At 42.3% G+C, this 25,898-nt stretch overlaps 1 protein-coding gene across 4 annotated transcripts in view; it reads right to left on the bottom strand.

The window, feature by feature from the left end:
- The window catches only part of LOC134539966 (transcription factor Sp9-like), a 337,688-nt gene that overhangs the window by 50,603 nt on the left and 261,187 nt on the right, over positions 1-25,898 (bottom strand). For 2 of the 4 annotated variants that reach the window (XM_063382360.1, XM_063382361.1), the window contains one exon: positions 3,862-3,942. The exons of the other annotated variants lie outside the window; for them this stretch is intronic. In XM_063382360.1, coding sequence (XP_063238430.1) covers positions 3,862-3,942 — 81 coding nt within the window. The remainder of the gene's footprint in view (positions 1-3,861; positions 3,943-25,898) is intronic. 4 annotated transcript variants of the gene reach the window in all.

The raw sequence follows: 25,898 nt of genomic DNA, 5'->3' as shown, positions 1-25,898 counted from the left end.
ATTCATGCAATGGGGAATTCTGATTTAATACGATTTTTTTTTGGACACACGCCACTGCAGTTTTGAATTCACGAATGCAAAATAAGAAATAAAAATGAAAACATAATTTCACAGAGAAAAAGCCTAAATATATTTCGAACATACGGACCCAACGATAAAACTAAACAGGTCTTATGGAGAACACAATGACGATAGCACAAATGAACACATTCAAACTTTAAATATCAGTCAGCACAATAATTCCGTGAAAGAAATTTAGTCATGAGAAATTAACAGCACAGGCGAACACAGTGGGTTAACAACGACGAGACAGTTTCAACAAGAACAATAAATGCATACAGACAACAAACCTGGACAACGCAGCAAACATACGAACACAACGATGAAAATAATCAGGTATTATGGACAACACAGACTAACACAGTAGGTTTCCAATGACAAAACAGTTGGGAACGTTACGGGAACTGGCATCTGCTCACGAAAGAATTATTGTGCTGTCTGGTATTTAAAGTATGAATATGTTCATGTGTGCTGTGGTCATTGTGTTGTCCACAATACCTGTTCAGTTTCATTGTTGCGTCCATCAGGTTTTGACATCAGCTGATTTAGGATTGTTCTCTGATAATTTATTTTTTTCATTTTTCATTTCCTTTTTGACATTCATATTTTTTTTTTCCGTTACAAACAGTGCAAAATTGCATTGCTGTAATCCGAAAAATGGTGTTAGAAACGTAAACCATGGGTGTTTCTTTTGAGAACCGTCAAGATTACACGAGACAGATTATTAATATGTATATACAATAACAAGTTCAGTTGGAACTTACTATGGCTTTCGATTTTATAAGTTAAATGAAAAGCTAATAAATAGGCCTAGGTGTTAGAATGTTAGTCTCTTAAAATCACAATTCTAGAAGGTTAGTCTAAGTGGGGACATTTGTTTAGAAAGATATTAGTAAGCTGCGTGGAAAAAAAAAAAAAAATGCGTTCTCACTCAAGCGATGTACACAGAGCCGAATTCGAGACGATCCGTTCTGTACCGGCAAAAACAAAATGCGTTCTCACTCAAGCTATGTACACAGAGCCAAATTCGAGACGATCCGTTCTGTACCAAAACGAGCCGGGCTTAGCCGAGATCCAACGAGATTATACGCCGGTTCACATCGGCTGTCTGTCTCCGCTCGTCCGAACTGCGCTGCTGGAAAAAAACGCATCCGTGGGCTCCATCCGGGGCCGAGACTGTCGCACGCGAACCCAGCAGTCAACTTTTGTTGGTCGTTCTCACGTTTCGTACCCAGGGCCGTTTTATTTTCCGCTATAAATTACTTACAAACCAGCTGTGTGTTAACACTTTTGTAGCATTGTTCTGTGTTTCGTGGTTGGCTGGGTTTTATTTCAGAGGAGTGTCTACACGTCTTCATAACAATCTTGAAAACCGTCCAGTGTGGATGCAAAACACATCCTTAACATCACGGCCAAATATGGCATGTTGTTTCTCTTGCAGACGGACCCCCAAGTGCAAGGCAAACAATCGCTAGCGTGGGGCATATAGCTTGTTGCAGTTCGAAAGAGATATCAGATCATTTCGCGGGAAATACATGCCCCTATTCTTGACACTTCGATTTCCTCGTCGTGACACAGCTCAGCCTAATATTCATTGATCCCGAGTAAGACGACCGAATAATCTGCATTCGTGCAACTTAATTTTATTTTCTATCGTAAACGTAAAAGGGTATATTTGGTTATGTGCATCACATGAATTCAGTTCCTGCAATAGTTCGTCTTTTATTTTGCTTGTATTTTTGGGAGGTTATATTTTCGCACGTCTAGGTGATGTTACTGTTTTACCTGCACATGACTTAATAAAGTTCTAGTCTACGTTTTAAAATAAAGGAGTTAGTCATGGCTCCAATCGCTGCCACGGCTGGCCAATCTCCGCTCAAAGCACACGATGCATGCGACCCTCTCCCTGCACGGCTGATCACAGCATTGACTAGGCGTATAGGCTTCGGCCTGAGACGCATCTAGGTCCCTCCCCTAACCCTGACCACTCTTACATATAAACTAAGTTTTAGTTAGATTTAAATCATTATTCGGACACATGCCACAGCTAGTTCGCACTATATGACGGAGAAAACCCGAACAATGAACAAAGAAGGACGCATGCACAAACCAACACACAGAAGACTAGCCAAAACCAGAGAATTACATTTACGGAATGACTAAGAACAATGTTACAGCACAGACGAACACAGAGTGCTGACAACGACGAGACGGTTGCGTCAGTCTGTTTGTGTCTGATGACTAGAGACCTGCAAAATTCGCGGTTTCGATGGCCTTCAGGATAGACTGCACATACCCCTGTACACTCGGGCAAATAACGCAAGTTCATTGGCTGCCGACTTGTAAGTCGTCTCAGCTGGTTTGTCTGTGATTCGATCCTTCTTTGGTTGAGAGTTTATAACTGGTTGATATTCATCCAGATGAACAGTAAGCCAATAGCAAAATTATCTAAGAGGTATATGTGTTTGAATTCTAGCCTATCACCGAATAAATCCGCGAATTTTGCAGGTCTCTACTGATAACGGAAACAGAGACTTTGGAACTGTGTGGCACTGTGTTCACACGTGCATCGTCGTAATGTCGGTGTGCTGCCAAGATTATCTGTTTAGTGTCATCGTTGTGTTCCCCTGTCTGTCGCTGAGTTGCCCAAAGTTGTGGTTTTTTCTAAATTTTCCGTTTTTTTCTTGCAACTGTCTCGGTCGGTGTGTTCATCTGTGATGTTTGTTCTCTTTTGACATTTGCTGATTTGGCTTGTCTAATGTGAATGTGTGTTTTTGTGTATATGCTACGAGTAATTATAGAATAAGTAAACCTATGTTTATCCGGATGAAGTTGGTTGGGGAAAGTTCGAATAGTAACTGAAATAAAATTTGTATTCGGCGTCCACCCGTGTACACCTATGTCTAACCAACGCTGACTGAGTAAGGTTAGAAGAACCAAATGATTGATGATTTTAGTTTCATTGGTACTTAACTAACCTAACGTGCTCAAAAATGACGAAACGTGTAACATTACACAGCCAGCGTTGTGTAGAACAAGGTGTAGCACTGTTAATCGCCAGATTCAAATTTATCTGAGCGATTATTCGGTCTTTTCCCTTCCGCGTTGGATAATACTAGGTCAGTCCGGGTGGACCTAGGTTTACATTTACAAGTTTCTTTTGTCCGTTCTTCGGGTTTTCTCATTTGACAATCAGTGCAAACTAGAATTGGCGCATGTCCAATATGATTTAAATCAGTTATTCCAATTGGAAGAATCTTTCAAAGAAATTTTTTTCTAACCTAACTAACACTACCTAAGTGTATTTTGAAGGGGTCCGGGTTAGGAGAGGGACCTAGGTGCGTCTCAGGCCGAAGCCTATACGCCTAGTCATGCTGGGATTAGCCATGCAGTGAGAGGGTCGCATGCATCGTGTGCCAGGAGGGGGATTGGCCAGCCATGGCAACGATTGGCGCCATGACTAACTCCCCTCACTCTTAAATCTAGGCTATAACTAGAGATCGGTTGGGCCCAGGTAAAACCTGCATAGTTTCAAAATGGCCTCGTGGCCGTGCGATTAGCATCGCTGACTACCAATCGAAAGTGTCAGGATAAGGGGAAAAAAATCTAGGCTCGGCTCGGCTCGGCTCGACTCGGCTAAGCTCGGTCCGGCTCGGCTCGGTTCGGCTAAGCTCGGCTGGGCTCGGCTAAGCTCGGTTTGGCTCGGCTAGGCTCGGCTAAGCTCGGCTCGGCTCGGCTCGGCTAAGCTCAGCTCGGCTCGGCTCGTCTACCATCGCTCGGCGCGAACACCTCGGCACTTACCAATATCTCCTCGACGCGGGGCAACAGTTTGGAGGTCCGTGCGTGCGCGAGCCCTTCAACGAGGTGCGGGCCGTCGTGGACCTACGTGCACAACACACACGCCAGCATTAGCGCACAGCACAGGACACACGGCGCGCAGACAGCTCCGGCAACAACACTCCCTACCCCCTTCATCCTCGCGGCGGCTTCGCGAACTAACGGCGCCGGTGCATTGTGATTCTGTACGTCCGCGGTAATACTGGCTTTCAGATTCTCACCCAGGAATTTATGCTTTGCGTTGTCGCAGCACGACTAGTAGGTAGAGACAGGAAAAATTCGCGCATTCATTTCGCGATAGGCTAAAATACAAATAGTTATACCTCAGTGCTGCCTCTGCTATTGGCTCACAACTCACCTGGATGACTCTGGGCCAATGAGAAACGCCCGACCAAAGCTTTATCGAATCACAGGCTGCTACGTTGGGACGTCTCACAAGACAGCAGCCAATGAGTGGGTGGCATTTGACCGAGTGTACGTAGAACTATGGAGTTCATCCTGGAGGTCATTGAACCCGCGAATTTTTCCTGTCCCTACTAGTAGGTAAAAGTTATCTGCAAACCGATCCCTGAAAAACTTTCCAGTATTAACCACGCGCATCAATTGTCATAATAAAACGAAATAAAGTACAATGATTGAATATTCGAATAACTTTTCTATAGTTTAAAGAAAATTATGCTTGAATGAAACTTCAATTAAAATTTAAAATTATGCGCCAATTTTCGTAACAGATAGCTACTTAGTATTATCTCGAGAAAGGTATTTCATATATGCACGAATAACCATAGCTATGTGTTGTACAAAGTTACAGTATATATCTTGTAGTATTACAAACTATTTATTGGCACGTACAGAAAAAAAATGTGTATTCTTTAGACGGTGTTTCATGTGAGTTTCGAATATAATTAAATTTTATCCGTAATTATGTTACAGATTATGATATTCTTTTTAATTAGGAGCTTCGTATGTGTTTGATATACAGGATAATATTGGCTTGTAATTTTTCCGCATTCTTCAGTAAAATTTGAAGTTGTGATAATGTGTATCCAAACAAACGCAGTTTTCCCATAAGAAATTACTTACGTATTAAATGACAAATATGTATTTAAATCAGGAATATTTGTGTGTTTAACATTTTTATCTTCAAGCAAGTTTGATTCTTTAAAATTTTGATTTTTGTGATCCAGTAGATATTAGATGCAAACTAAGATCTTGAATATAAACATTAAAATTATTATAACACTGCCCATTGGCATTTAGGTTATGACTGTAAACCAAACGAAAGTTTACTTAATTGCATTATATAATATTACTGGATCACACCAAAAAAAAAATACATTTTGAAAGGACTTTCCTTATTTGAAGATCAAAATATTTAACACACGTTATACGGGTGAAATGCTTTTGTTTGAATTCCACAGTCTAACCATTTGAACTTTAACTGAAAAATGCTGCGAAATAACAATTCATTGTCACGCTTTAAATACCTAAGAAGCTCATAATTAAAGAGAATCTACGTTTAAATAACGTAACAAAAGAGCTAATTATGATCAATTATGTTCGAAACTCTCATTAAGCACTCTTGAGACGGAATATGTCGACTACTGGCGCCTTTAGTTCGCAGACCACAGCGGGTTTTTCTGGTCGGACGGGGAATGAAGGGAAGTTGCCAGACCCATCTGTGCGGCCGTGCACAGAGGCGAGACCACAGCTGTTTACAAGCTACGTGAAGCCGTCACTGCGACCGAGCCGAGCGGAGCCGAGAGCAGCCGGACTTTGCCGAGCGCTGACGTCCGAAGGCGACGCCTCGACCCAGCCTTTGAATATATATACTGTATAGAAGTCGCGAGTGGATAGGATTTACTCTACGTTTTTCAGGAGCGTATGATGAGCAGCTTGGGAACTTCACCACTGCAGTGCGCTGCCGTAACGCCCTGTATCGTCTTAGTTGTTATTTACACGTTAGAGCGCAGCCCTGTCGCCCGCTGTCATTCACCGCATCCCCCATCTATCATTCACTGCAGCTCAAGTTCGTTAAACGGAAGGGGGAAGGGGTGTTTGAAGAGTTCGACACTTGTCCGCTAGGGACCACCACAAGTCGATGCCCTAAAGATGGTGGCGATTGCGGCGGTGAATTAACCAACTACCTCAAAACCGTATTGGAAATTTTAACCTGGGCTGGCGACTTCTATACAGTGTATATATATATATATATTCAAAGACCCAGCTGAGCGTGGCTTCCGCAGTCGAAACAGCTGCGAACACGTCATTTCCTTTCTTCCGCAACAAAAAAAAAAAGCCGTGTGGGACAGTCTTTAAGTCAATGACACGCTTTCTCTACACACCAGGTTGCATTTTCTCTTCATATACTTATTTCTCTGGGGAAAATTACTTCGAATCATCATCATCATTATACTTTGTTGAGAATTTCGTTACAGTATTCGTGTTGTAAACCATCAGCTATTTGTAAAATATCAGGCGTGGATTCATTATTTTTAATGTTTATTTGACTAGCTGTGTGTTGTCGGTAACCATAAGTTATTTTTTTTTGTATGTTTTTTTTCCACACCTGTCGTGTTGGCCAGATTATCTGCCTGTCGCTGTTTTGTCCGAGGTTATCATTTGTCTGTATTTCTTGTTCTAGTTGCAACTGTCTTGTCGGTGTCCCCGATGTGCTTGTCTGTGCTGTGAATCCCTTTCACGGAATTCCCTGTGCTGTACATGCGTTAAAAAATTTTTATCGGCTGATTTTGTGTGTTTGTGTATTCATCTTTGTTTGTCCTTTCTTCAGGATTTTTCTGTGGCATCTTTACAAAACAGAAGACGAACACACATTCATATATATAAACTATATAGTTTTTTATGTATATTTTTACATGTCACAGATGTGCCACATGCACATGAAAACAACCCGCGTATTCAAATACAGCGTCATGTCAGAATTTCAAAGCAATCGGATGAATGACTTTAGGAGATTTGTGATTTTGAACGAAGGAACATTTACAATTTTTTATTTATATAGACAGATGGCGTGCAGGTGCGACTATCGCCCAGGTATGTTCTTATCACTCTTGCCGCGCTAGGCAATATGTAAACTTGTCTCAAATTGGACCGTTCTTAAAATCAGCACAGTTATTTCTAGAGACCGGAAAAATTCGCAGATTCATTTCGCGATAGTCTGAAATTCATACGCGTATACCTTTAAGCTGCTTTTGCTGTTGGCTCACTGTTCGTCTGGGCGACTCTGGGCCAATGAGAAACCCCTCAACCAAAGAAGTAACTAATGACGGGCAAACCAGTTGAGACGACTCACAAGTCAGCAGCCAATTAACTGGCGTTATTTGCCCGAGTGTACAAGAGGACCGTGTAGACTTATCCTGGAGGTCGTCGAAACCGCGAATTTTTCAGGTCTCTAGTTATTTCCAAGCCAGCACATCATGTTTGTCCACGCACCCTGTGACAGGCGTTTGCGAAACATTGTTGACAGAACAACAGCAGCGTTAGTATACGTTAGACCATTGGTACTTTTTTTTTTTTTTTTTCGAAAAATAATGTCAGCTGTGAGGCAAGTTAACACGACACGGACTGTATCCTCCGAGAGCCAGAAGACCGCCCGAAGGGAGCCCGAGACGAGCGTGTAGTTCATCTTGCCCACGTCTCGGTCGACCTGGTGGAGAGGTAAAAAAAAAAAAAATTAGAAGAGGGAGATGGGGTGGTCACCGTGGTTTTTTTTTTTTGTGTCACGCACGCAACGACACACTGCGTGCTTGACCTCAAGGCCAGTTCACTCGTACCGGTTCATGTGTGTTAGTGAGGCGGGATGATAAACGCGACGCTTGCTGGTATTTCCAGCGCGGTATAGCCTCTAAGCGCAAGGCTCTGTATGCAAGTCCCTTAAGTGTTTTCAAGAATCTGTACCGGTTGTTTTACGCCTAAAAATTACTCTGAAAATATGCGTTTTAGACATTTTAACTCTTCTAAAAATACAGTTTAAAAACTTAATCCGAAATCAAAAGTACTTTTCGGCCCTCAGCGAACTCTTAAATGCTTTTCGTGAGCAGACCCCACTCGGATATCTTGACTAGTTTTGAAATCGCGTTGTTTTTCCTGAAGCTCTGCGCACCGTGTGTGTGCCCGGGTGGGCGGAGCCCTTAAGAATGAGTGAATGGTAATCAAAACTAAAATTGGCTCATCCCATATAGACCCCCCCCCCCTTTTTTTTTTAATACAACCATTCCTACACAAGTAACTTTACGGTTTCGGTGGATAAATCGTGTGAAAAAAAAGTCATATTATTCAAATTAGTCAGCTTCCCTCGGTCCTTTGAGTATGAATACCTACTATTTCGCTGGTGTGCGAAGCCTGTAGCAGACTCAGATCGGCCTTTATGTTAGAATCTTTCCCATTACGTGTAATCAATCTCTTATACTGCTCTGATCTCCTTGGCATGTTTGCTAGTGATTTTTTTTTTTTTTTTTTTTTAGTTTTTTAGTTTTGGATTTTGGTTTTTTAAGCTGTTGGTTCAGGTTAGTTTGGTATTTATAAGTTTATGAAGTACGATTTTTGAAACTTCGCCATTAAGTTATTAAATAAAATTAATTAATATAAGCAACAATGATTAAACTTGCTTAGGTTTGCATGTTTGCGTTGTTCCAACAGTTTGCGCCCGTTCCGTAATTTATAAACTAGGAAAAACCGCTGGCGAAGGGACACGCTTCGTGGCTTCGTGCAGTAAACGGAACACGGTTTGTGTGAGAGAAAAGTGGCGGGGTGGAGGGGTGAGAGGCAGGAGGACAGAGGATGGAAGTGAGGAAGGTAGGTAAGGAACGGAGAAGAAAGGATGGGAGACAGAACGCGTGGACACCCCGGGGGTGGACCAGTTTCACCGCAGCGGTCGATCGGCCGGCCTGTCCCGACGACTTCGCCCCACAGAAGCGGCGCGCCGCGGCCGAGCTGGGAGTCAGGTCTCGCGAGGCGCCATCTTTCAGAGGAAGCATCGATGCGTCACAATGTGGCGGATAAAGAGAAGACACAAGGAAACGTTATAGCACTAACTGCTGTTTTAGTTTCGACAAGATCAGCAGTGTTTTGAAAAGAAAAAAAATTCCCTGTCGAAAATCAGGCCCAAAGCCGGGGTTTAGTATTTTTTTTTCAAGTCTTTTTTTTTTTTTTTCGATTCCATCGGAGACGTTTCTTTGTACAGTTGAAAATTTTGGTCTGTAAACGGAATGATCTGATAGTTGACGTGGCTGTCGCTGCAGCAGCGAATTCTAGCTGCGAGTGCGGAAAGTACGTGTGATTCGGGTCGTTACCACAACGCCGAAATACCACAACGCCGAACGTACAATAACGCCGAATACCATAACGCAGAATGCCAAATTGAACGCAACGCCGACAGCTAGAAAACTGCTGTGTACCTACCAAAACGCCGAAATACAGTAACGCGGGAAAAATGTTGCTGCGGGGAAGGGGGGGGGGGGCGGGCACAGGAGCAAAATGAAAAACAACTGAATTAATTTGTGTGTGTTTCTTGAATGTATCTTAACGCCGAAATACCACAACCTGACCTAACCTAGGCTAGCCTAACCTAACCTAACCTTACCTAACCTAACCTTTGTGGCAGTCCTGCAATGACATTTTTCGGCGTTAATGTATTTCGGCGTTAATGTATTTCGACGTTGTGGTACACAGCAGTTTTCTAGCTGTCGGCGTTGTAGTCAATTTGGCATTCGGCGTTGTGGTATTTCGTCGTTGTGGTGCGTCTCCGGAAGCATCCAGTTGCAATCCATGACAAAAACACGTCAGAGACAGGCCTTGGAACATTTACAAACTTGCAGGTCTTAAAAAAAAAATTAAACAACTTTGAATAGTATCATACAACTTCTTATGAGAGTAAAAAGTTGAAAAAAACATCAATAGAAATGTTTAAGTAAACATAAGTATACCCGTTCTTTGAATTATTCTTGCCATGCGGAAAAAAAGGAGGTCGAACATATACAACCCATGTTTTCCCAGTGTCCACTATCAGAACAGAAATCTGTTCCCGAAACATGGCAGCTGTTGTGTTTTAACCGTCTGTGCCGTCGTCCTTGTTTTTTTTGTTTTTTTTTTACAGAATATCTGTTAAGTTGCATCGCTGGGTTCGCTTTGCATCGCTGTGGGTTTCGGTGTGTGTATTTTTTTCAGATTATCTGTTTTTTGTACATCATCGTTCGGGTTCGTCTGTTTGTCGGCGTGTTGTCCGAGGTTGCTGTTGTCTTTTTTTTTCTGGTCTTTGTCGTTGCCAGCCCACTGTGTTCGACTGTGCTGTGACAATTTTTTTTCTGGCTAATTCCATTCACATAATTCCCTGTGCTGTCTATCCATTCAATATTTGACATCGGTTGAATTTGGCTTTTTTTACGATGTTTAGGAGTAGCCTACTCGTGTTTCTTATATATTTTTTTAGGTTTCTCTATGACATACAGTGAAAATCAGCTTTGACGTAAGTCCATAAAAATGTGTTTTGAATAATTATACCCTCCAAAATAAAATAAAATTAAAAAAATTCGGGCTTGTGAAGGGCTGTCGCACCTAACAACCCCTCAACCCTTTTTCCCTTCTTTGTAGCCACGGTTGGGATCTCATATCCACATTACTTGCATGTGTTCAATAGGGAGCACATTTTTATTGTACATAACATTCCAAAATTTAAAAAAAATATATGTATATAGTTATATAAGCAAAACACCGAAACTTATAAAAAAATTAATCTTCGTTAAGATGTTGGGGGAAGGTGACTTCAGCAATCCACGTGAACGATGAAGCCAAAATATTATGTAGTTCACTTGAACAATAAAAGTGAACCAATGTAAGTTATACACCGTGGTCAGCAGGGCGAGTGCGTAGCAGAGGAGCTTCACAGACATGTTGTCTTCTAGGCGTGGTGTGGTGACGAGGCTGTCTCGACTGTCAGCTGTTTCTCAGAAAGTTTTTTGCATCTTAATTTTTACGGAACGACTTTGTATCCCCAAGTTTTTTTCACTGATGTGGGCCTGGTGCGTTTGAATAACATCATGATGTGCGTCAACTCGATACTTTACGTTCGATGATAAAAAAAAAGGGTATAGGGGCCTATGTTGGAGCATAACTTACGCACGTGTTCGCTGGGTAAATCAGCTGGATTTGACGGACAATGTTGGCTGACCATGAGCCAGAAAACAAGAACCGACCAAACGCCATCGTTTAGTCCAGTGCTGCCCGCCCCGTTGGAATCTTTTTATATTATTTTTAAAATATATATTTTTTTATGATTTTGTTTCTTTTGTATAGTGATGTTGGATGTGATGAAGTAAGGGAAAAAAATAAAATGTAAAAAAAATATATATTATTTACAAAATTAAAAGAATTCTTAAAAAAAGAAAGAAATTCATGATTAATATGTCTGTATAATACATGAACATTAAATCCAATAAGAAAAGAAAAATTTTGTGAGAATACTGTGGCTTCTTAACTCTGGTGACAAATTAAATTATTTAGCATACCTCTATGCAAACGAAAGACGGCCTATACTGATAAACAAACTTAATGATGTTTCTCAGTTGTTGGATTCTTTGGGCGTGCCGTGCTAGACTGCTTAGGTCTACGTTTCTCACCCCTGCTGCGGAGACAACGTTGGTAGCAATGATTTTTCGTGCCCGGCCTAGCAGCGAGAGAGAGAGAGAGAGAGAGAGAGAGAGAGCAGCAACTTCTCATCTGAGGTATTCATTAACACGGAGTCAAGAGGGAGCAGCTTTAAAATATATACACACACATACACTCGTGTTCCAGCCTCCGCCTCAGCCCCTGGACCACGCCGTATAACGGCCGCGCATTAGTCCGCGCGGTAGGAAACGGTAGCTCTTATTTTAATTATTCCCCTCTCCCCCCATCCCCTTTCCGGCGGACTCTCCAGCTTTGGAACCCACCGGACGCATTTCATCCCCGGTAGAAGCGCTCCCGCTGGTAAATTCGAGTGTCAGAATTCTCGTTATAAATCTTTTTGTCTTCAAGGATTTTCCAAACTCCTCGTCTCCCCTCATCCAATAACTCACCCCTTCAGACGGTCCAATTTCCCCCCTCCCCTTTTTCCTTTTTTCCCCCCCTAACCCAAGTCATCCTGTCCCTGACGATGTTCTATGGACAGGTGAAAAATCTACACAATGTAATTTTTTTTTGTAAATGGAACAAAAATATTCTTGTAAAATTACAGATGTTTGTTAATTTTTTACATTTTAATGAAAACAAGTATATCGCGACCAAATGGTGTTCGGATTAATACTAGGTTCGGATTCTTACCCCGGAATGAATACTTTGTGTTGTCCCATTATCTCCAAATAATTAAGTTATTTGTAAACAGCTCCCTGAATAGCTTTCAAGTATTTACTGCGCGTATGATAAGCATGAAACAACAAAATAAAGACGAAATGTTGAATATTCGATTATCTTTTCCATTGTTTAACAATACTATGCGCTTCAATGAAACATCAATCTAAATAAAAAAAATTATGCTCAAATTTTCTTCGGAAATACTCAGTATTATCTCGAAAAAACGTATTCCACGTAGGTAAAAGAACACAATTTTTTTTCCTGTGCAGGAGAGAAAGTAAATTGTGGTACCAAACAAATCAACACCTGACACCAGATTGACTTTGCAAGTTTCTAAATGCATCTTTTTTTTTTAAATATTGGATAGAATCACGTATACATACGTCAATCGGTGATATACAGCACGCCTGCGCGCAGACACACACAAACATGCATGAATATTAACTGGAAAACGTCATGGGTTCATTGACCTCCAGCATAGACTTCACAGCCATGTACACAATTACGCAAACATCACATGCTCATTGGCTGCTCACACATGTGAGAACGTATCAACTGGGTAGCTTGTGATTGGTCAATCTATTGCTTTGAGTGTTTCTGATTGGCCCAGAGACTTCCAGATGAACTGTGAGCCGATCGTATGAGTAGAGACCGGAAAAATTCGCGGATTCATTTCGCGATTTGCTGAAATGCAAATAGTTGTACCTTTATTTATACCTTTTGGTTCACTGTTAACCTGGAGGAGTTATATAATTATAGGCCCTCAGTCATAGCAGTATCGAATCACGAGTCTCCCAATTGAGACGCCTCACGAGTCAGCAGCCAATGAACAGGCGACGTTTGCCCGAGTATGCACAGGATCGTGGAGTCTGTCCTGGAGGTCATTGAATACGCGAATATTTCCAGTCCCTACGTATGAGTAGCGCAAGGTTATGTATGTTTGGATTCTAGCCTATCGCTTAATGAATCTGCGAATTTTCCCGGTCCCTACGTATGAAAACACACACACACACACTTCCGTGGGGTGGGTAATTCCTGGATAGCGGTTCGTATTGGCTCATCAGCTACCCTTCGGCCGACAGATGCGAGAGCTACCGGCCACAGCTACGATGATCATAAGCTTCCCCTCCCCCAACCCCGGAGAGTATCAACACTTGTTTGCATCTTATGAATAACAAACCTTCATTCCCGCGAGCAGTCACCCCCACCCCCCACCACCACAACACGTCAACCTGGAACTCATTACTAGGGACCTGAAAAATTCGCGGTTTCGATAACATTCAGGGTAGTCTACACATTCCTCTGTACACTCAGGCAAATAACGCCAATTAATTGGCTGCTGGATTGTGAGTCATCTCAACTGGTTTGCCCGTCATTCGTTACTTCTTTGGTTGAGGGTTTCTCATCGGCCCAGAGTCGCCCAGACTAACAGTGGGCCAATAGCAAAAACAGCTTAAAGATATATGTATATGAATTTCAGACTATCGCGAAATGAATTTGCGAATTTTTCCGGTCTCTACTCATTACTACGTTCATTTAGGCGGAAGTACACAGCTAGGAAATTGCAGTAAATCAGCGGACTTTTCAACGAAAGACTTCGCCTCGAATAAACGAAAAGAAATCCTTCGTAATTTCAAATAACCGGATCTCCGTGTGAACTATACGCAGTTTTCTGACACTTCCGAGTCCTGCTTTTTCGTTACAAACCGTGTGAACACACACGTGGGAAAAAAGAAAAAAGTGTTCTTGCAGCGGTATTAACACGTTTTTAAAGTTTCTCTGATAAACCAAGATTATTCTTCTTATAGATTCATGTTCAGAATTATTGAACTTATTACACGAAGAAAACGGTCAATTTACGAAGATCCTTTGGATAATTTGTAGCCAACGTTATTCGTAAATTCACAGTGAAAACTATTTTTCAAAATCTTTTAGCTTTCTAACTTAAAAATCGGCACGTTTCTGTGAATGGTGTATCCGTTTCGTAATACGTTATATTTTATTTATTGAGGCTGTATCGAAATGATCCTGTGATATTAAAATGTTATCTATGTATATGAAAATAGTTTTATCCCTATGTCACACCTTTTTAATTTTAATTATACTATTGTTTGGATATTTTATGTGGTAATTAACTTAAGCTATAGCTAAAATAGTAATATATAATTACTACAGATTAAAATATAAAATCATAAAACAATTTGATTCTTTTTTTTCCACACAATGTACACAATGACTTACTTACACATGCAAAATTTTATAAACTCCACATATCATAGAGATATAGGTATATTGTCTACTTAAGTGGACGAATACACTGAAATCTGTTTACCAGGTTATAGACAGCCTTGTGACGATAGGTAGATAAATATAATCGACCGAATGCTGCTCCAGCGAACGGCGCTTCGCAGAATCAAATCCCCTGGCTCGGCTTCCGCGTTCGCAGGAGGGGTTGACGTGGGTGGAAAAGGAGTGTGTTGGGGTGTGAGTAGGAGGAGGGATGGAGGGGCGAAATATTTCCCCCCCGAGGTGGAGGGTTTCTCATCGGCGCATGCGTCGTCCTGCCCTCCTCCCCCTGTTACGGGTCCGGACCGACCACGCCCCCTTTTCCAGAGCGCAGCATCCCATAAACTCTCTCTCTCTCTCTTTCCCCTGGCGACTTCTTACGTTGCGACTTCCAGCGCCGGAGGGAGGAAACAAGCTGCGAGGGTGAATTTATCCCCCCTCTAACCCCCCCGCAACCCCCAAACCCCTCGCGAAACTCGAGATTGCTTTCGCCCGGCGGGCGAGTTGCCCTCACGTCGGCTGGACCTGCCCCCCCCCTCTTCTTCTTCTTGCTTGTCAGACGCTCCAGGAGCACTTCCGCCCCGGAAACAGCGGCACTCGGACCCTAGCCGGCCGTTAGTCCGCGGACAGGGGGAGAAGAAGGAGGGTGGAAGGAGGAAGGGAGGGAGGGAGGGAATGAGAAAACGCCGTAGAGGCGCATCGATTCGGCGGAGTCATCAGAACGACGACGCCCTTCCCTCGGAAAAGGGAAAAGTGTTCCGCGGTAGGAAGCAGAAGACTTCGTTTACGACCCCGTATCAAGGCGAGCCCCCGGGGCGCAGTCCCGGGGGGTGTTGGGGGGGGGGGTGGAGTTTGTTACGACGATCGTCCTGATAGCTCGTGCCCCAAGCAACAGCACGCTATATACACGGTAAAAAAAAAAAATAATTTCCACCTTTAATTTTACGAAACGCGATGGTTTTACAAATCATCCAGGGATGTGTGCGAAAATTAAACGGACACAAGAGTTCACTTACTTCGAACATGAATTCACAAGAATTATATTGGTGTAGTAATAATACATTTTTTAAAAAAATTGGTTAAGTCTACAGTAAGAATACTCTTATTTTGGTCCACGTGTGTGTGTTTATCCTTTGTTCAGAAAGAAACATATATAACTTGGAAGTCGTTTTTCGGCGTGGTTACTACGAAGATTCAGTTATTTGAAATTATGAAGAAGCTAATTGTTTCTTCGTTCAAAAGCCCGTAAATTTTTCTGTAATTTACACCAGAATAGCCACGCTTGGCGTGCTAGTCAGAAACTACATTCCATGGTTCGGCACATCCAATCCAATCAACCTGCTTGCGTTAGGAATTTTTTTTCCAGGACGATATCGTCTGTGGACCTTGGCCGCCAGGTTGCGCTACGGCGCTGCTGGTGTTTTTCGTTCTCTAGGACAGTTTATCGTTACTGTCTGTATTTCATAGCAGTATAGTGTTTTTTTTTTTTTCCTATTTCCTGAGGTAAGTTTACATTTAAGTAAATATTCTTTCGAGCGTACTGGGAGGCAAGGCGGCGACACGTGCCAGGTACCTGAGTGGGCCTTCCAGTGGTAAGTCTAGCCTGGCGCTTCCCCCCCCCCTCCCCCGTAATGACGCACGGCCACTGAAGTCTGCACGCATACATTTTTGGGGATTTGGTCGGGCCCCGCTACCTCATTCAATGGCCCTGCCATTATATTCTCTCAGAGGCTTGGGAATTCTGTGGGCTTCTTTCAGAGGAGGCCGCCGCGTGGAGCGGCGTAACTGGGACGCCGCTGTTCTGGGAGCTTCGGGCGTCGGGTCTCGACCACGAATTACGCGACACGTCATTAGCGTTGCGAGGTCATTCCAGAAACATAGCCGAGGACTAGCGATGCCAGCCTCCGGAGCAGAGCGGAGAGTAGACTGAGAGTGGAAGTGAGGGACAGTGAAAGAGGGGAAGTGACTCCCTGCGCAGGCGCGGACGATGAGCATATGGACCGTGCGTGCACGACGGACGATTGACGGAGCTCCGAGTGTTAAAGGGAGTGCCTCCCATTTCAGGTCAAGATTTTATATTTACAGTAATTACAGATAAACTTGTAGACTTTTTCAATTGTTTAACTTCCACGAAATGAACAATATATACAGCGCATACTTTTTGCATAATTAGCTGCCAAAGTTACATTTTTAACGTTTTTTGGGTTGTACAAATAAGGAGAATTTAATTTATTGCAGCACTGAAACTTTTTAGGTTTAACTGCAATGTCACTGGCTACTTCAAGAAATGATTTGAATTTCTTTCAGAAAATACTAATTAATTTTACCTGGCATTCCAAAATTCTCAAATTTTGTTACGATTTTGACATCCAAGAAACATGAAATGAGTTTTTGTGATAGAAATGCAAACCATATCATGAAGTAGCCAGTGGCATTGCAGTTAAACCTAAAAAGTTTTAGTTCTGCAATAAATTAAATTCTCTTTATTTGTACAACCCAAAAACGTTAAAAATGTAACTTTGGCAGCTAATTATGCAAAAAGGCTGCGCAGTATATATTTTTCATTTCGTGAAAGTTAAACAGTTGAAAAAATTCTAAATTTGACCAGTGATTAATCTAAATATAAAAACTTGACCTGAAATGGGAGGCACCCCCTTAAGTCGGGGATTCTGATGACGCGACGTTTGGAAGGGGTACGTGACCTTTCAAGAGCGGGTACGGGAGGTGTATATAAACGGGGAGGATGGTCTGCGAGGGCAGTGAAGCGAAAAGGGCTAGTGACTTCTTGGCGAGCGATAGTGGACGACGAGAGACGGACTTCGTGTGCGGAGATATGATCGTGAAGGATAAGAGCAGTGCGAGGCGGTGTGTTGGAACCGAGGTGCGCGGTGAGATACGAACAGTAGAGAATTAATTGGTAGGGGCAGGCATTTTTCGCGAATAAATCTGAACGCCTATTAGACTGCAACAAGGTACACCCGCACCATATGTTTCTTCCTTGTGATTGGCGGCCGCCTGCGAGAGAAGTAGTTGCCTTGTTTGGCCGAGCCACTCAGGACGCATTTGCTGCCGCAATGAATTAATTACTGTGATTGGCGTTTTAACAATCGACATGTACCTGAAAGAAACTCACCCAATCATGAAACACAGACGATGCTACGGTGTTTTAACTTTCAGTTAGTCTCGGGATCTTTTCGCGCAATATGCATGGCCCTATTAATTGGGCTATCCTTACCGGGCGTGTATTTTCCACTCCTTAACATTATTATTGAATTAAAAAACCCAGTTTTTATTTCGTGAAATTAATTTTAACAGTTGCCAAAACATCAATTTTACTTTACTAGGTCGCTGTTCCTTCCAGTAACGTAATCACTACTATTGTCACGGCATAATCCGGCGAAGCTTTATTTATTCCCATCTCGGGGAGTGTCAGCAATAGACTCGTTCCCTGGATGTCACACGGGAGCTCAGGAGACCGCCTGTCGTGTCCGCGTGGCTTGACTTTTGTGTTTCCGCTCGTCTTGAGGCAGGCCTCCTTATCGCCGCGTCCTGGAAGCGGGTGGTGTGTCACGCGCCCGGACGGACGGACGGACGGACAGATTGACGGACGGGGGTCGACTGACGAACGGACTCTCTTGACGTCCCGCCAGCCAAAGAACCGCAGAAAGTAACGAAGGTAGCGGGCGAAGGGGGTCATGAAAAATATCTTTCTTGTCCGCAAAAGCGTTCAAAGGAGGTCGCGAAAAATAAGGAAACCCCCTTCTCTTTTTTTTTATACGCGTTTGGGTGCATTTTGCGTTCTCCGCACGGGCCGACGCGTCTGAATGGCTCATTAGACGGCGTAGTGGCCAGCGGTCAGCGGAGTAGACCCACGCGCTGACCTGGGAGCCGGCGGACCATTGTCCCGGTGGTCAGAAATGGGGCGAGAGAGAAAAAAAAAAAGGGTTTTGGGGCTAGCCGACCTCGAAGAGAGTAACCCTGTTGAGAATCCACCAGTCAAGTTTTGACTGACATGGGTTCTGTAAAAAAAAAAAAAAGAAGCTTAACACTTGCTTTTTTTTTTTTTTTGGTCGGTCGGTCGGGGAAGGCAAATTAAGGTGAAATCCAAGGTCGATTGACTACCAAAGATAGACAAAAAAATTTAATAAAGTTTTTTTCCTCATGAATATTTACTCCTTCTGTTCAATTATCAACCTTCGCAGGATGGAAACGTGGCGGACGTTGCCTGGTGGTGGGGGATTTCATTTTCCCCGGTGCGTTCCGTCGCTGCTCCGTTCACATCACTTCACCACCCATGGTCTCATAGTCTCCAGTGGACATCGATGCTTGTGAGACGACAAACACCCCCCCCCCCCAAATGATTAATCAATAAGCCCGGAAAAATTCGCGGATTCAATGACCTCTAGGATAGCCTCTATTATCCTCTGCATTTCTCAAGTAAACACGCGTGTTCATTGGGCACTAAATTGTGAGGCGTCTCCACTGGGTAGCTTGTGATTCGACGTTTAATTGGTCGATAGTCTCTCATTGGTCCAGAGAGCTCCAGTTAAACTGCGTGCCAATAGCAGAATCAGCAGAATTGTACACGTGTTTGAATTTCAGCCTATCACGAAATTAATACGCGAATTATTCCGGTCTCTATTAATCAAACAGTCATCCATGGAGAACAGTGGTAGCGATGCTCGCCTGCAGGCAGCACTGCTGACGCTGATTCCACGGGTATTCGGACCCAAATTTTCGTACAAGGCTCAGTTCATAACTCCATCCTTCCCCCCCCCCCCCCAAATACCCTGGCTTCTCTACTGCAGTCTGGAGATAGAACACTTTCGCACTGCCATTGCCACGCCTTAAATGGAAAAAAAAAAAATTAAAAAAAATTGTCGACATGCATTGGAGAATCTATGCACACTGCTACAGGCCTTAACCGTCTCGGCACTACACAAATTATACACAGACAACCCGTCACTTGCATTGTTACAGACGGATACGGGATGTCTTTGACATCCGGTAAGCGTGGCAGTCCATTTAAAAACTGAGTATTCTTATAAAAAAAAATAATTAAATTAGTAGTGAAATCACTAGAAGCAACGGGTGACGGCGTGTCTCCTGGGACTCACTAGACGCAGGACTACACTGGTTATTTCAAGCGAGGAGTTTCAGTTCAAGTGCTATTACAGGAGACCACGAGTATACACCTCGAAAACGAGGTCCAAAGCTAGATCCTGTGTTTTATCGAGCCATGATTTGAAATTTAAAAAAAAAACTCATCAGTAGGCTACTGCAAGCCGTGGATAATGTTTTTTTGTTGTTGTAAAAATCCAAGATAGGACGGTATTAATCTCCATAAAGCTTGCTTTTTTACCAACGAGATATTTTGAAAACAATTTTAAACAGACAACCCTAGTACCAAGGGCGTATACAGCTCAAAATCGAAAGGGTTGAGTAGGGGAGATATAAATATTTTTAATTCAACCTATTTCATTCGGGAGGAGGTTCATATGAAGATGACGCAATGCATCTATTTAGTAATTAGTGTATTTCAAAGTGATTTGATGATACCAATAACCAACCTGTTTATGAATGTTTGAATGATTTTTTTTGTATATTTTATGTTTCATTTATTTTTACACTTGTAAAGGGAGGAAGCTACTCCCCTGCTCTCCTTGATTCGCCCTTACTTATTTTAATGCTAATCCTTAAAGAAAAAAAATTGGTTGTCTGTAAAGTCGGTTCACGGACGATAGTTCGTGACAACGTCATAACAAAAAAATTGATGAAATGATTCCATACCTCATGAATAAAATTGAATCATTTTAATTTTAATAATAAAAGAATAAATACTTGAAATTATACTATTAATCAGATTTTTAACATGCAAGAATAATTAACCTTTATTGCCGAAATTGTTGTTGTAATAAGCAATGAAAACCACATTAACTTTTCACTTCACTTTATAAACAGTCGAGTGGAAGAGAAATAGATGAGGCGCAAGCGTACAATGAGCGTAACGGAACACAGCGTAACGGAACAATGTGCGTAACGGGACACAGCGTAACGGAACAATGTGCGTAACGGGACACTTTTCGTGCGTACAGCCGGCGGCGTTCATCGATTTATTAAACGTTGTCACGTCAAAAAAGACAAAAAAAATTAATTCAAATAAAGTTAAAGTTGAAAATATATATGTGGAGAGTCAGTGGCGTGTCAGCTCGTGTTATTTTACGTGCGAGGCGAGCACCGGAACGGAAAGCAAATGCGTTTCATTTGACGGAATTTCTCCTTTACGATATTGTGCTGGGTCGCCGCCCTGCCCGTGTTTCTTTATGAAGTTTTATTCCCGGGAACTGGTTGGTCGTTCGGATTCTTATCCTCGCGTGCTTGCGATCAATCCGTGTGTCTTCGTGTGCCCCGTGCGTCGCTGCCTGGCTTATTGTGGTGTTCGCCTTCGTTCGGAACACGCTTGTTCTGTAAGCTCACTTTGCCGACGCAGCCCTAAGGGAAGCATCCGTAAGAGTTGTAACCGAGCCGATTGCCTGAAATATGGAGGTAGATTTCGGTCTCCATCGCCATTTTGTGTCATTATTAAGTACTGGGAAAAATTATTTGGGGTCAGTGACCTCTAAATAGAGTCCACAGTCGCTTGTATTCTTGGGTGAAAGTCACATGTTTATTGGTAGAGACCGGGAAAAATCGCAGATTCATTTCGTGATAGTCCGAAATTCATACACATATACCTATAAGGGGTCGTCCATTAATCACGTGATGTTATTTTAGCAAATTTTTAACCCCCCCTCCCCCCTAGTGATTTGTAGTGAGGTTTTAGACTACAGCCCCCCCCCCCCCCACCCAACCCCCCAATACATCACGTGTAATTTTTTGGTACAAAATGTTTCTAAAATTTCAGAATATTATTTTTAAATATAGGTATAATCTAATTTAATTCTGGAAAATTAAGCACAGTGATAAAAATGTCCAGACACACATTAGGTCTTTTACAGATCTCCTAGTTTAGACATCGTCGCATTGTTTTAAAGCATAACATTCGTGGCAACGATTTACGCATGTATTCGGCGCCAAAATCACAGTCTTACTGGCGACTGGCAAGCCGAGCCGGGTGGTTCATGTTGCGGCGGGCGGGGATATTGTTGCCAAGCTACGCCGAGTCAAGGTCACGCGTCGCTATTCGGTTTAGTAGAAATCGCGCGAAAAAATAAATACACGTGATATCTCTCTACACCCCCCCCCCCCTCCCCCTTTGTGATATTTCGTGATTTTTCCCGACACCCCCCCCCCCCTTTTCGAGCCTCACGTGATTAATGGACGATCCCTAAGCTGCTCTTGCTATTGGCTCGCTGTTAGTCTGGGTGACTCTGGGCTAATGAGAAACCCTCAACCGCAGAAGTAACGAATCACGGGGCAAACCAGTTGAGACGACTCACGAGTCAGCAGCCAACGAACTTAATTTTATTTTCCAAGGAGATTTTAACGTTATTGTGTGGTATATATTGCGAGCATTGGCTATTTTTTAGTAGGTGAGGTTATGTTTTTATTTTGTTTATTAATTTAAGTAGTGAATTTCTTCAAATATCAGGTTATTGATTTGTGAGAGGTAATGTTGATTATTTGTGGATTTAAGTTATTTTTGAAGTGAAAACTTCTTTAGCCGCGTTGAGCGATTTTTGGTAGGGGCAAAACTAGTGGGTTCGTATTGGGTAAAGTCGGGAGAGATGCCGCAGGGGGATAGATGCCGCAGGTAGTGAATCATCCTGAAGGCCATGAGTAACCGCGCTGCCTGCCAGTCGAGTGGAGAGTCTTGGAAGTGAATGTTCTTTGACAAGTTTCGTGCGGACCGTGCAGTGCAAACTGTTGTTTTATGTCGATTATAACGAAGAACTGTCGTTTCAAGGAGGCTTGAAAACTTTCAGGTAACTTTTCAACATCATGCTGAGTCAATAATCTTCGCAGTTTAACTGAGTCTTGCTATTTTATACGAAAGTACAAATCGTTTTCTTTCTCGCTGTTGTGGTTAGAGGCCGTACGCCATATTTTTTTTCCGTTTAGCTGGGTGCGGCATCTCTCCCACGATTTAAGGAGAGATGCCGCATCTGCGATTGGGGTAAGATGCCGCGCTTCAGCATTAAATGCGTGTACAAATGTCATGGTTTCAGAAGGAGGTGGTTAATAATTTTAGTAGTATATAATCCTAGCAATATAAAGGAATTGTCAAGAGATGTAAAAGGTTAAATATCCAAGGAAAATTGGTTTTTTTCATTTATGTAGGTTAATAATAAAGTAGATAACGAGGTAGTGTTATTGTTAAAGGCCTCGCCTTATTTTAGCTTTCTTTCATTGTTGAGGCATGGTAGCATAATACACAATATTATTGAATATTTCTTTTTATTTCAGAGGAAATGCCACGTGTTTACACACGTAAAACTGATCGAGCGGCATGGTCACAAGAGGATTTGAACAATGCTATGCATGCTGTAATAGAAGATAAAGTGAAAATTAGGGAGGCGGGAAGACGTTTCAACATTCCAGAACGAACTTTACGTAGGCGACTCATTTCAAGAAATTTTGAGAAACGAAATCTAGGCCCTTCATCGTGTCTAGGATATGAAGCTGAGAAGAAATTAGTTTCTCATATTGAAAAATTGCAAGCTGCAGGTTTCGCACCGAACAGGAAAACCGTCCAGAAACTAGCTTACGACCTTGCTGTAAGTTGCGGTATACCCCACAAATTCAACAATGAAAGGCAGCGAGCGGGTCGGGATTGGTTCAAATCGTTTATGGAACGTAACGTTAACCTTTCTCTGAGAAAAGCTGAAGGAATTTCTGTTCTCAGAGCGCAGGGAATGAACAGAGAAGAGGTTAATAAATACTTTGATTTATTAACTGCTACACTGCAAGAACACGGTCTTATGGGTAAACCAGGAAATGTCTTCAATGTCGATGAATCAGGTTTGCAGCTTAATAACAAGCCAGACAAGGTAATTGCAGTTAAGGGCAGCAAAGATGTCCATGTTCTTACATCAGGGGAGAAAGGGGAAACAATCTCTGTAATTGCATGCACAAATGCTGAAGGTAGTTTTTTGCCACCATATTGTATTTTTAAAGGCGTGAACAGAAAACCCGAATATTCAGACGGTATGCCACCAGGATCTATTGTTACCATGAGCAAAAAATCAGCTTATGTTACAAGCGAAATATTCATGGACTGGTTGGAAAATCATTTCTTACCACGTAAACCTGCAGGTAAAACTCTTCTTATTTTAGATGGCCATGCTTCACACATGAACTGCTTCAAAATGCTAGAGTTTTGTGTGTTAAACGACATAATTCTCTTATGCCTCCCAAGTCACACTACTCACTACCTCCAGCCTCTAGACCGCTCTTATTTTAAGCCATTAAAAACGTACTTCTATCAGGCTTGTCAAAAATGGATGTTAGCAAATGAGAACAGGAAAATCACTCGTTTTCAGTTTGGTGCTCTCCTTTCTAGTGCCTGGTCTCTTGCAGCAACTGTTGCAAATGGTGTTGCTGGTTTTCGTGGTACTGGAATTTTCCCGTTAGACAGGTCAGCTATTCCAGATCATGCTTTTCGTCTTTCTGAAAGCGTAGGTGTACCTAGTGGTTCTACTTCCATAAACTACCAGAATCATCAAGTAAGTGATGAAGCAAGCCTAAGCCAGCAGTTAGTCGATAGGCCTGTAAGTCCTAAACAGTGTTCAACGGTTGGCCCAAGTTCATCTAGGCCAGTGATCCTCCACAATAAAGCTGAAGTTTGTCAAAGCCCAGTAGATCCACAACTAACACCTAATAAGGCCCTTAGCGTAATATCTCCGATACCAGTGATGCCAGCAAGAAAAAACTCAAAGAGAAAGTAGTCAGCTGCAATTCTCACCGAACCCGATTTCATCTCGGGAAAAAAAAGTAAAATTTCTGCTCCCCAACTGCAGGAAAATGTACGCCTAAACAGTTAATGTGCAACAAGACTGAGTCCAAGGGAAAACCAAGACTGAGGAAACGGAAAATTTCTTCGTCATCATCAGACAGCAGTTCGTTTAGTGTAGCATGCAGTGGACAATCAGAACTTTCCGAAGAAAACGAGTGCGTCGAGTGCTTAGAAGAGTACGAAAAAACAACTTCATCGGCAGACTGGATTAAATGTGTTATTTGTTCACGTTGGTTGCATGAAACATGCACGATTTATTGCAACATGTGTTCAGTGTGCGGTAGAATGGAAAAGAGGAAGAACTGGGCAGCTAAGAAACGATAATGTTATTTTCCATAAGCCATCTCTCCCACCACACTGCGGCATCACACCCACCCCTGGTGGGATAGATGGCCAAGTGTAATGATTTTTTAAATGTATTTTTATTTTGTGACATATGTTTTCAAACATACTTATAATAAGATTTAATGATTTGTCAACAAGTACAGATAAGTTTTTATTCATAAAACTTTAGTATTATTTAAATATTAACCTTTTTATTTTATTTTTATAAAATGTGCGGCATCTCTCCCGACTTTACCCTTTAAAAACAAAGTTTTAAGTTTTCACTTCTGTTGACAGTCCCCATGACTGGCTATTTTTTGAAGCATTTATGCTTGTTTGAATTTAAATCCATCCATAATCGAATTTTATAACACTTAGTACATGTATGTTGGAAAATTTCATGATAAAACAAAGCGAGCTGTGGTGATGAATATACAATGGCTTGTAATTTATGTCCGATTGTCATCTAGAAAAATGTATAGCTACTATTTTTCAAGTCAAGCTTTGCGCATCATAGAGTATTGTGTCCTGCATTTTGCGAAAAATACTACGCGTCACTGTAAAAAATTTCCTTTTTTTTTTAGGTTGCTATGATTGGTTTATTTTTTACATGGAGTGGATATTTTCAGGGGAATCATCCAATCGTGGACATCGTGAAGCACAGTGAGAGCTGTATCATTGGTGTAGACCGGAATAATTCGCGGATTAATTTCGTGATGGCCTAGAATTCAAACAACTTTACCTCTGTGCTGTTCTTGTTATTGTTATTAGTAGGGGCATGAAAATTCCGCGAAAAGATTCCGAGACTAGCTGAAAGTTAAAACACTGTAGCATAATCTGTGTTTCTTAATTGGGTGAGTTTCTTTCAGGTCAATGTAGATTTTTACAACACCAATCACCGCGAGTCAGTGCGGAAGCAAACAATTCCTGATTGGCCCGGTCAAATAAGACAACAACTTCTCTCGCAGACGGCCGCCAATCACAAGGAAGAAACCACTGGTACGGGTATACTTTGTTGCAGTCTAATAGGTGCTCAGATTTATTCGCGAAAAAATGCCTGCCCCTAGTTATTAGTTTAAGGGAAGGACCC

This window comes from Bacillus rossius, chromosome 16, assembly GCF_032445375.1.
Source record: "Bacillus rossius redtenbacheri isolate Brsri chromosome 16, Brsri_v3, whole genome shotgun sequence".
Lineage (NCBI taxonomy): Eukaryota > Metazoa > Arthropoda > Insecta > Phasmatodea > Bacillidae > Bacillus > Bacillus rossius.
The sequence above is the reverse complement of the archived record's forward strand: the minus strand, read 5'-3'. Positions and strand labels throughout refer to the sequence as shown.